Raw genomic sequence first — 12,323 nt, forward strand, 5'->3', positions numbered from 1 at the left:
GATAAATTAATAATAAATTAAAGTATTTGCACACTGACTAAATGGAAGCTGTCATTTGCAGGAACTGGTGTCAATTAGCATATATGATACTGCATACTTAAGATTCTAAATTTTTTTTCATTCTTTGATAGTGTCATATAAGAATTTTTAAGCCTCATGTGGGCATCATATTTGGCTGGTTTGAGCTGTGTTTACTGTTCTGTACAGAAATACAGTTCTTAGTCCAGGAAGATGAAGTCACAGGGTATATTTTCTTTGAGGGTGCTTGTCTTTAGTAGAAAAGTAGTTGTAAGTTCAGGTTCTGCTGCTGCGTGGTTGGTTTTGATCAGGGCTATGCTCCCTTGGTTGGCAACTGCAGCACTGGGTGTATCTTGTAATGCTGTCCCAGTGTTGTCATGAAAATTCCCTGGCAGGGCAAGTCCAAAGTACCTTGGTTCAAAATTAACGGAATTTGCATTTTTTAATGCATGATTATATTTGGCACACAGTGTGTTTCAGGGAGTGATAAAGCAACTGAGGCTCTTCTACATCTCCCCTTATGGATGGCACCGTTCAAAACATTTTGGATGTGCAAACCCTGTAAGAACAGTGTTCCAACAAGATTGGTGTTCTGAAATGTTGTTTCAGGATCATGCAAGTGACAGTCTTGTGTGATGTCATAGAGGCAGTTTCTTTCACAGTGTTTCCCTTGAAGCACATTCATGATGTAAAATACCCTGCGGGAGTAATGGGTTTTCCGGAGTGCTTTTGGCACATTGTTGCAAATGTACAGTGTAGGGAACTTTTGAAATTGTGTGTAACCATTGACATAGGCACTTTGAAACTGTTTTAAAAAGCCTGTGAGACAAATTCTGGTTTATTTATATTTTATATATATAACAGATATATATAATGTATCTATTTTATATGTTTCTAGTGTGGGGTTTTTTTGGTTGGTTGGTTTTTTGCTTTTGTCTTCCAACTATCACTAAACTCCCTACTATCTTAATTCCCATTCCATTACATTTACTGTTTCTTGCTCAGCCCTTAAATAAATAAGATTAGCCATCTTCTTTATAATATCTTTTATTCATACATATATATTTAAATATACCAACCATTCATGCTAACATGATCTATCTGTTGAATTACCAAAAAAAAAAAAAAGTAATGTTGAAAACGTAAACCATTTTGGGTTTTATTATGTAACTTGACTGTCTTTCATACTGCTCCCTTATCCTCAGCATTTCATCATTTTATATTTTTTTGAGTCTATACTGCTTACTTTGCCTGTTGGAAAATCACTTCCCCTTTTTGCCATCTTCTCCCAGTCTCAGTTTTGAACATGCATTCCCATACATTCTTCTGCTTAGGCCAGTCTACTATGTCTGTCATTAAACAGTTTATTTTCTCCTTTATATTCTTCTGTAAAAGCAGTGAATCCAGAATTAATTTGCCTTCTTATTCAGAACAAAAACTGGTCTAGCATTCAATCACTTACTATTAAAGCCATTAACTTTTTTCCCTGACTGTACACTTGTTGCAGGACCAAGCACTGTGACAGTAAAAACCTTTTAAAGCTATAAAACATCAAATATGCCCTATGCAGTTGAGTTGGACTGCCAAACTTCCCACAGTTTGAAGTTGCATTTCTCAAAGTCAGGCTAATGCAATCCCATTCTGAAGGGTGTGCAGTTAAAGCCAAACCTCATGTAATAGGATTATCTCTTGCAGTAGTTCAGAACAGATGAAGTAGAGCTGCTATCTGAGTTACTCAAACAAAGTGAGAAGTTATTTGGAAGGACATAGAATCATAGAATCGATTGGGTTGGAAAAGACCTCCAAGATCATCAAGTCCAACCCCTGGTCCAACTCCAGTCCATTTACCAGATCATGGCACTCAGTGCCACGTCCAATCTCAGTTTAAAAATCTCCAGGGATGGTGAACATGTGGTTTCCTTCTACAGCACAAGTACATTTAAGGTAAACTCCTATTAACTTGAAAATCCTAAAGATCTTCAAGCTCAGGGTAAACAAAATCAGGTGGCTTGGAGGTTTTCCCAGCTCCTTCCAAGAAGGTGTGCTGGGAGAGCTCCATACATCATTTGAAATGAGATGAGGAGATAAATGATACAACATTTTAAAACAAACTTGACCAGCAGGTTGAGGGAGATGATTTCTGCCCCTCTTCTCTCTCACGAGACCCTTCCTGGAGTACTGCATCCAGCTCTGGGACCTCCGATGTACATGGACCTACTGGAGCAACTGCAGTGGAGGGTCACAAAGATGATCACAGGCCTGGAGCAACTCTGCTATGAAGCAACCTTCCAGTACCTAGAGAGGGGCTGCACAAAAGCTGGAGAGGGACTTTTTGAGGGGGCATGTGACAAGGGGTAATGGTTTCAATGTGAAAGAAGGCAGGTTTAGATTAGATGTTAGGAAGAAGTTCCTTACTGTGAGGGTGGCGCACATTGTCCATAAGCTGTGAGTGCCCCATCTCTGGAGGTGTTCAAGGCCAGGTTGGATGGGGCTTTGAGCAGCCTGGTCTAGCTGACAGGGGGCTTGAGACTAGATGTTGTTTGAGGTCTCTTCCAATCCAATCCATTCTATAATTCTATTATTTTAGAGGCAAATATTTAAGCACCATGGACTGTTTACACATTTGCACATAGTGTCTTTCAGAAATATCCAACTTCTCTTAGAGATAAATTAATTTGTGTCTTCACATTTTAACATGCAGTGATTGACTGAAAAAGATCAGTGAGAAGTAGGTGTAACACATTTTTCACTTAAGTCCACTGAGTGTCAAATACCACAGGAGTGTGGTGAGCTCTCCCAGAATGCTGTAGGAACACGTTTGCGGGTTGTGTTGCTGTGAGGCATCAATGCAGTCCCCCTGCTGTTCTGTATGTATTCAGTACTTCGGCACCAGGGTGTTCCAGTGGTGTGTCAGCATCAGTGGGGGAATGTGCAAGTAGGGCGCTGTGATAACTTGCAAGTAGAGGTGAAAATATATGGTTTGTTAAATTAACTGCTTCCCTGGCTTATTAGAGCTCAGGCACCTTATCTGCCTTTGTTATATTCTGTTAGGGGAAATGTGTTAGTTTTCTACTTTGTTTTAAGCTTATGTTTAAAAGCAGGCTCTGCTGAGGCTGAAATTTCTAGAACTAAACACTGCAATTAAAAGCATTTCAACTGAGACTGTTTTCTATATTATCCTCATATTTGAGTTAATTCTCCATTTGGTAAGGGTACTCATAACAGTAGAAGATCTGCTCTGTGTGCGCAATTTATTCTGAACTCAGTGAAATACAAAGAGTAGGAGAGAAAAATTAAAACCAAAAATGTCAGGGGGTTAGATGCAAATAAACTGTTCAGCTGCTGTTTCAAACATAACCGTCACTAATTAGTACCAGCACAGCAGAATTGACTGAGCAGCTATTTGAAAGAAGGAAGGGGAGTGGCACCTGTTAGTGCATGGAAAGGGCTTAATCTAATTTTTGAGTGTTTATATTCAGCAGTATTTAAGAGCACCCAGATATAAGACTTTTGCATTCTCATTCTTCACTTGTCCTTATTTTAGCAGTCTCCTCTCTGTCTCCGAATTAGCTCCTGAGAAGGTATTTAATCTTTTACCCTTTTCATATTTAGGGATTTCAAGACTGTTAGAGCTTTCAGTAATGTAGTTGTTTATTTAGTTTCATATTGCTGAACAGTCTTTCAAATACTTAGAACTTATTTCCAGATAAGGAAGTTCTTTATATAAGTTCAGTGCTTTTTTTTTTCCTGGCTTACTTTATGTCCAGTGTAGCAGTTTGATCTGCAAGGTCATAAAACATAACAATGAAAAAAATAATACAGATCAGTCCACTTCATGAGAACATTTTGGTTCTGATTTTATGTCTTTAACATGATGTTGGTTTTGGTAACTGGTGCATTTGATCAAGACTGGGCATAATACAAGGCTTGTGTTCTTTATTGTGAAAGCACAAACTACTTTTGCATATACTTATAAAGCTTTCTTAAATGTTATGATCTTTAGATTCTGTAAGTCACATATTTCTGTCAAATGGATTTCTTGTCAAAAGTCTTTTTCATCTCTCGATTCTTGCATCATATGAAACTTTGAAACCTTGAGCTCCAACTATGATCCTCTGTACGTTCAGCATCCATACTGGGTGTGTTAACATGTGCAACAGGGTTTGAGGTCAAGTTACCTTTTCTGTTATTTTGATCATTTCAGATTGGATTGAGTTGAAATTGAGATACAGTAATGACACTAGTTAACTGCAAAGTTTTCATCAATCTTACAGAAATGTGATACAGAGTTACTAAATCCTTCTGTAGATCTAGTGTGAATTAATGGATCTAAACCTAAGGCTCCCAGAGAGCCCACTGGCACCAACTGGGTTTTAATTACATCCCACAGATTGGTTTAGTTATTCTTGTAGCAGGTAAAATGAGTGGTAGAGGTTAATTCTTCCAGATTTAAGAAAGAGAAAAAAAAATTAATCCTCTTTTCAGACAAGGAGAAAAAAAATTAAATAGCTTCATTTTAATTTTTTCAAAGGGAAAGAGAAAGTGAAAGAAGATATATAGATGATGGAAGAAAGGATACAGAGAGGCAAAATAAGTAGATTATATGGAAAGGAGTAGAGTGAAGAAAGACAATTGGAAAAAATTATCTGCAAAGTGTATTCTTTTTTCAAAGCAAAAGAAATTAAGATAGAAAACATGAAAGGCACCGGTACATCAAAACCCTAAATTCTGTGCAAAGGAAGAAAAAGTAAAATGAGTGAAAGGGGAAGACATAATTTTAAATTGAAAGGAGAGATAAGTGTATATGCTATTTTAAGTAATTGCTAACCAATAATCATCATTAAATATTTGAGTTTGTACACAGAAACTTGGATGCAGAATTAGTGTTACAGAAAATCACATCACAATGAGCAGTAGTATAACTAAAAACACAGGTAAGGGTTATCAAGGTTGTATTTATGTAACTTTTCATTTTTATTTAATGTAATTTTTTAATAAAAGTTCAAAGATACAGTAAACATCAGGGTTTTATTTGACTTAAGCTTGCTGGTTTTCATGCCAAAAAAAGTCAAAGCCAAAGATGGAACACCATGAATTCTTTAATAGCAGCTTAAATTAAGAGACTGATAAACAGATTAATTATATCAACCTGAAAATTAGTTGCATGAAGTAATGTTGTTGCCCTTAGGCACTTCTCAGTGCAGGAAGCCAAGAAGGAAACCACGGTCTTTGGGAATGTTTGCAGACGCCAGTGGCTGGGCAGCCACTGATTCCTTGCTGTGTTGACTGCAGAGCAAAATACTTGTATCCTTCTAGAGCCCTTCTTATGCCATTCAGTTCTGATTTACCATCAACTATAGTAGCTTTACCATGGACATTCTGAAATTGGCATTGGAGGCTTGACATAAAACCACAAAGGCAACTGAATTCCATGTTAAAGCTGAAACTTCATTTTCAATTCACGTGGTTGTGGGGATGCTGTGGAATATGTGGGAACACTCAACGTTTGAAGCTCTGGCTGGACCCACAAACAACAGAACAAGTTAAGAATGGAATTTCAACACAAGCCTTACCATTAATGCCACATAGCTCTTTGTGGTTTCATTTTTTCTATGGTACTGTTAAAGACAGAAATAAGCCCACGTCAATCTCAGTCTCATTTTAAATTCTGCTTACAAGAACCTTGTCAGAGCAATAGTAATAGATTCTTCTCACTCATTGCCTCTCCAAAATTTGAATTTTTGTATCCAGCTTGCTTTGAGTTTGCACTGTTGGAAACTGCTGAGGTGTTAGATTACAGATACCTTAATATCTGAAGTTCAGCCTTAAATACATAATTATTTCCTGCAGTATACTTGTCTTTACTTGAAACTCATTTTGTTGAATAGAATTAGAGAGGAAAACTCTGCTTTTTGCCCATTACATGCATTTTTATGAGCAAAATGAGCTTTGACACTGTGTTTAGAAATGTCAGGAATGTCAAATCTTTTTTATCTGAAGGACTCTTTGGATGACTCAGGAAAAAGTACTTGGAAATTAGTCAGGATTTATTTGAAGTGGGAAGGATACTGAATTGTTGAGAGAGCGTGCTCCTCTGTGCACACTTGAGATTGGTACTTCAAAAGAAGATCGATCTTAATTTTGTGTGGTTGAATCAGCCTTTTCTTCAAAATGTAATTTTTATTTAAACTTTGTTTAGTCATTTGGTGTAGTGATTAGAATAGTTATTCACTCAGCTCAGAACAAATGGGAGTTATGCTTTTAATCTTTTTTTTCAAGAATTTAGAGCTCTCTACTTCTTCCCATGTATTTCCATACTTTACCAAGTGTCTTTGGTGGGTCCTTGTCTTTGGAATCCCTGCTTGCTGAAGACTTGGAGACATGTGTATCAGTGGAGAAAACAACAGTGAAGGAGAGGGAGTGATACAGCTTTTAAAAGAACTTGCAGCTGCTCTGCCTGAGCTCATGTCCAGGGGGGTCACAGTGCTCTTTGCAGATGCCGAGTTTCTCATACAGTGGCAGGATGTCAGGAATTTTGCAAGAGCTCTTAAAACAAAGTAGGAGATGGCACAGCTGATACATTTCATCCTGTAAGGTTTCCTTATCCCATTTGTGCTAGTCTTTGAAGCTGACTTTCCTACAAAGTTATCCAAGGCTGTTTTGCAAATCAGAGGTGCTAGTTGCACAAAAATAAATGGTTTGATGAATCCACAGACACATCTTACTGTAATTCTGATGGGAGTACATTCTTTTCCAAATACAAGGCACTGTTCAGAGCTAAGATGTGAGTTTGTACCTGCTGATTTCAAATAAAATTGTAGATTGCTGAAATCTGGTGCTTTGATATCAGTAACAAGTTTAGCCTTAGATAGTATTCAGACAAGTACTGCAGGACTTGAGAAACCTGAAAATCCAGTTGGTTTGAAGATGTCATAGGATTAGCTTTATTTCTTGGCTAAACTTTTGTATTTGTGCAGAAAGATTGCTTTTCATTCCACAATTTTAGTTAAAGGACAACTGTGAAGTGATTTTCCCTTTTTTTTTTCAATTTGCTGTCAGGCAAAAATTGCTAATGTTACTATGAGAAGGAGATGATTTTAATCAGAATGCCGCATGTTAATACCCAGCAGCTATGAACTATTCATTTGATACCTGCAGCATTTGTTAAATCTTGTTAAGTAAGCAATTACAGAGTCACTTGTCCCCTAAAGTTTTAGAAAGAATAAAGTTCTTGCTGCATTGGACTTATTTTTAAGCAATGTTTTCCAGAACACAAATCTGAACAGCAGCACTGCAGTTGTGTTCTAGGCCATGATGAAGCTCCATACTGTGTGAGAAACTTAAAGAGTAGTAGTGGTACAAAATGGTTCTATCTAAATCAAAGCAAATCTTGGCTTCAGACACTTAGAAGTAGCCCTTATTTTCCTTGCATATCAGAGTGTGACTGTTTTAAATCTAAATTATGAGTATTTGTGGTTTTTCTCTTGTTTTGGTTCCTTCCCTCTCTTCATTGAAACATGGGGTTTGAGTGAAGCAAACATGCTACAAAGGGAAACTAAAATTAACTATAACAAGGTGCTTGTGTCCTATCATGCAGTGAAGTATTTTAACAAGTCCTTAATGCTAACACAGAGGTGCCACGTGTGGAATTAAATGGCAAGTTGAAGCCTTCATAGACATACAATTAGTATAATACAGTATTACATGTGATTACAGTTGTTGTCCAATGGTTAATGTTCAAATACACGCAGTGTGTGTTCTGATTTTAGATTTCTTATTTTTCTGTTGTCACTTACCATCTCTGAAATCCTAAAATGTAAACATCTCTGTTTCACTGTGTCTATGACCACTCTTGCCACCAGTAAGTGCTTTTACTACTCCTGAGATTGCTGTCAACTTGCATGATTTTGATCCGAGTCTCTCAATATTTAAGGGGGGAGGGAGGAGTTGGAAGATTTTTTGTTTGCTTGGCTAGTTGAATCTTTGGGTTTGGTGATATGATCTCTGACTCTTTTGTTGATGTTTTCATTGCTTTTTCCATTTTTCTGACTTCTCTCAAAGGCAGACCCATGCTCAAACTAGAATGTTGTTATTCTCCCTTTTTAGTTACTTCACAACTTGATAATTAACTTCAGGAGTGGGTCATTTGCATGGATACAGAGCATATTTCAGTCTTTGCTGAGCCAGTCACTAACCTGGAAAAATACTACTTGCCATTTGCCATTTAGTTTTCCAGTTGAGTTACCAAGCTGAATTTGGCTCAGCAAGAGTCCAGCTAGTAGCAGATTTGGGCAACAAGGAGGAGCAGGACTACATAGCCAAAAGCACGGGAGTGGAAAGCAGGTGGAGCCTTTGGTGACAGCAAGCCATTAATTTAGCTCAGCTGTGTTGTTAAAGCATGCTCTCAATGAAGCCAAAAAATACTTTGTATGTCATATAAGCATGTAATTCTTTAAGACTGTACCATAAATGCTTTAATTCCTGGTCTCTTGTTGTGGCTACCCACAAAACATTGAGGTTAATCAAGACTGGATATGGGATTCTTTCTATTTACAGCTTTGGTCGACAAGTGCAACAATCTTTCTGCATGGATTTTTTTTCTCTTTCAGAGGGAAGATGTCATTCATGCAGAAATGGATGAAAGGCTGTCTCTTCGAAAGCACCGCTTCATGCATTTTGCATCACTGGAATATGAAGGAGAATATTACATGACACCAAGAGATTTCTTGTTCTCAGTAATGTTTGACCAAGTTGAACGTAAGTTGTTTTCTCATCATTGTGTTTGTGAAGGAAAAGAAACTTGCACACCCCCTTGGAGATGTAATTTGAAAATCACTGGGACAAGATCCTTTATCTTACATAAATCAGCAGAAGCTAATTTATAAATGTTGCCCATATGGATTCTCACAGACACCACTACCCTTTACACAAGTAAAGTGAGGCTGATGATTTAGAAATCTGGTGACTTGATCACGGCATCTCTGCGCAATTTAGTGTCTGATCAGTATGTCGTTCCTCAATTACTTACATGCCATAGAAAATATAATAAGTGTATTATAATGGTATTCATGCCATTCCTGGCCCTGTTATCTGTCTATCCACTTCACCAGTAAGTACTCTGTGACCTTTTTTCTTAGAAGAGTCAGTGATGGGAGTGAGTTGAATAAGAGTAATGAAGCACTGAGTTCAGTTCTAGGCTTTTGGTTTCAAATCTCCTTTGGTTGATACAAAACCTAATTAAGAACAAATCAAAATTGCATGCATAGTTCTTGTAAGAACAGCACACAAATAAAAAGTGCATAGGTTGTTATCCTCCTTTTCTCCTGTTTTTCTGTCCTCATTAAGTCTACCTCATTCCTTAAGTTTCTTTCGTCTATGTATCATCTTCTGTTATTTCCATGTTACAGTAATTTGTTAAAATTTTATATGAGGGATTTTTCTAAAAAAAATTGGATTTTACAATTTTTCCAAGTTTTTTTTTTTATTATTTTTTGCTTTAGAAAGGTTAAGTTCTCCAAGTTCCAGAGAGGATTGTCATTTAGAGGACAAATACTCTCTCAGTACATTTGCTGAGGGAAAGAGGGAGAAATCTCAACATTAGTAATTGTTTGCTGCAATCTGCACACACCGACTGGGAGAGCAGGTTGTCTGGCAAAGGCTGTTCATACCCTGGGATGCTCTGCCCACCTACCAGTAAATGTCAGGGACTTGGGGGTATTGAACAGGAAATACAGAGGGGGATTCAAGGGGCTATGGAAAGACTTGAGAGACAGAAGGAAGGAGACTCGAATGCACTTTGATTCAAGCCTATATAAAACCCAGGGCAGCGGACAGTTTACTGAGCTGCAGGTGGTCAAAGAATAGGACACAATTGTCTGTAATAAAAGAAATTTTCCTGTGTCTGCCAAAAATCTGTAGGTGGTAAGGATATGTGGATTCACTGCTGACACAACTTCTAATATTAAATGAAGTTAAATATAAATCCTTGGAAGGACTTTATGACCTTGAAAGTCATGAAGATTTTCAAAATACTGCATGTTTTTAATGTATGCGTGTTGGTGTTCTTTCCTCTTCAATACTTAAGTCATTAAGTTAAAAATCTAGAAGGGATATTATTTTGAGTTTTCCAACCTGAAAAGACAGTGAATACAGAATTTATTAATTTTGAAGCTGTAGGTTTCAGACAGTTGTCTCTGCAAACAAGTGTTTTCCAGTCTTAGCAGTTCACACATTAATTGGTTATTCCAACTGTAGTAACACACATGCAGATTTTTCATTAAGTGGTATGCAGTAATATTTATTTGTAATGCAGGCAAGTTCATTTCAGTTACTTTGCTAACATGAGTAGGAAACAGCATTAAACAGAAATTAATAAATAATGACACGGGAAAAAGTCCTTGCAGTAACGCATATTTAGCATTTCAAATTGAGGTCAAGCTTACAGCAATGGCATAATAGATGATCAATAGAAAAATGTTAACCCTTGTACCTAGTGCTCCTTAACTTTTTTTAAACATCATTGGTGTGATTCTTTGGCCAGCAGCATAAGCACCATGGTAAGCAATATTCTTGAAGTCATATTGCTTGGGATTTCAGGTTTTCATGTAACTGCAAACAGACATAGAATTTGATAGCAGAGAAAAATGTCAGTTGCAGTATTTTAAAGGCAGTGGTTTGTTTATTGTGTTTAGAAGAGTTTCATATGATGATAATAAACAGACCTATCTCAAGCGTCTGTCCTGGTATATTCAGAGTAGATTAAGATAGTGAACTTCATAGCTAAGCGGCCATTATTTTTTGAAACTTTCTGCTTATATAATAAAAATAATTCTCTTTCACCCTGAACAATGCCTGTAGAAAGGAAAACAGGCATGCCTGTCCTTATCCTAGAAAGCCCTCCACTTACTGCATGCTTAGTCCCTGGTGAAAGAACTGGAGCACAAGCCCTGTGGGGAGAGGCTGAGGGAGCTGGGGGTGTTTAGCTTGGAGAAGAGGAGGCTCAGAGGTGACCTCATCACTGTCTAGAACTACCTGAAGGGAAGTTCTAGCCAGGTGGGGATTGGTCTCTTCTCTCAGGCACTCAGCAATAGGACAAGGGGGCACGGGGCTCAAGCTCTGCCAGGGGAAATTTAAGTTGGAGATCAGAAAAAAATTCTTTCCAGAGAGAGTAATCAGGAATTGGAATGGCCTGCCCAGAGAGGTGGTGGATTCACCATCCCTAGAGGTTTTTCAGCTGAGATTGGACATGCCCCTGAGTGCCATGATCTGGTAAAGGGACTGGAGTTGGACCAAGGGTTGGACTTGATGCTCTTGGATGTCTTTTCCAACCCAATTGATTCTATGATTCTATGATAGATGCAGTTTTAACATGTGATCCTGCATACAAATGGTGATTCTTATAATGCTGAAGCTCAAGCTTTAATGATTTGTTTATTCTCTACCTATTTTTGATTAATTGGTAATAAGTAAAAAAAACTCCCAGAAAAATGTGAAGCACTTTGGCAGTAACCATTCATCTTCATAAATATTTACTTGGAGTTTGCCAATTGGATGTTGTTTATAACAATATGAAAAGCTTGGGGCTGTTCCGAAGTTTTGTTTCTGCTGCCTTTTCCGCAGGCAATATGCAGAAATGTGTGACCAGCCTCATGAGCAATTTAGTTGTGTACACCAAGAAATATTGCTGAGGTTGATCACAACATTGTGTTGCTTTGTTCCTATTCAGAGATAAACACTCCCAGAAGGGAAAAAGATGAGCAAAAAGGGGGATGAGAAGCAGTTATGGGTTAAGAATAGGGGTCCTTTGCCAACAGCCTTGGGTTTTTTTGCTCATGGGTAGTCATTGGAGAATTACTTTGAAATCTCCCATTAGTTTTTAAATATAATTGAATTTAGTAGAAAGTAAATGTTTTGTGTAAACCAAATGAGTTGGTGCTAGATCAAAAGTGCTGGCATTAGAAAATATAAAAATATTTTAGCTATGTCCAAATTGCCAAGTGAATTCCTGTACACAGTTGGGTGGAATTTATTACTGAAGCAAAAATCTTAGGCGTGCCTTTTGACAAGGTTGCAAAACATGCAATAAATTTTGATTTATTATAGAACACTTTACCAGATAAGAAAACAGATGAACTATACTGCACATATATCAACTGTCATCCAACCCAAGTGATCTTGAACACTGTTTGATAGACTTTAGTCCACTACCTCTGGTCATTTGTTTTCTGGTACATGGGTTTCTCTATTACTCATTTTCTTTAAGGTAGGCCAAAAGTTGTGAAATATTGGCATTCCTCTTGATTAAA

The 12,323-nt window shown here is 37.5% G+C and overlaps 1 protein-coding gene across 1 annotated transcript in view; it reads left to right on the forward strand.

Moving 5' to 3' along the window:
• The window catches only part of MICU2 (mitochondrial calcium uptake 2), a 147,262-nt gene that overhangs the window by 73,308 nt on the left and 61,631 nt on the right, over positions 1–12,323 (forward strand). The window contains exon 2 of the mRNA XM_071554045.1: positions 8,628–8,775. Coding sequence (XP_071410146.1) covers positions 8,628–8,775 — 148 coding nt within the window. The remainder of the gene's footprint in view (positions 1–8,627; positions 8,776–12,323) is intronic.

The sequence above is a fragment of the Pithys albifrons genome, chromosome 1 (genome assembly GCF_047495875.1).
Source record: "Pithys albifrons albifrons isolate INPA30051 chromosome 1, PitAlb_v1, whole genome shotgun sequence".
Classification (NCBI taxonomy): Eukaryota; Metazoa; Chordata; class Aves; order Passeriformes; family Thamnophilidae; genus Pithys; species Pithys albifrons.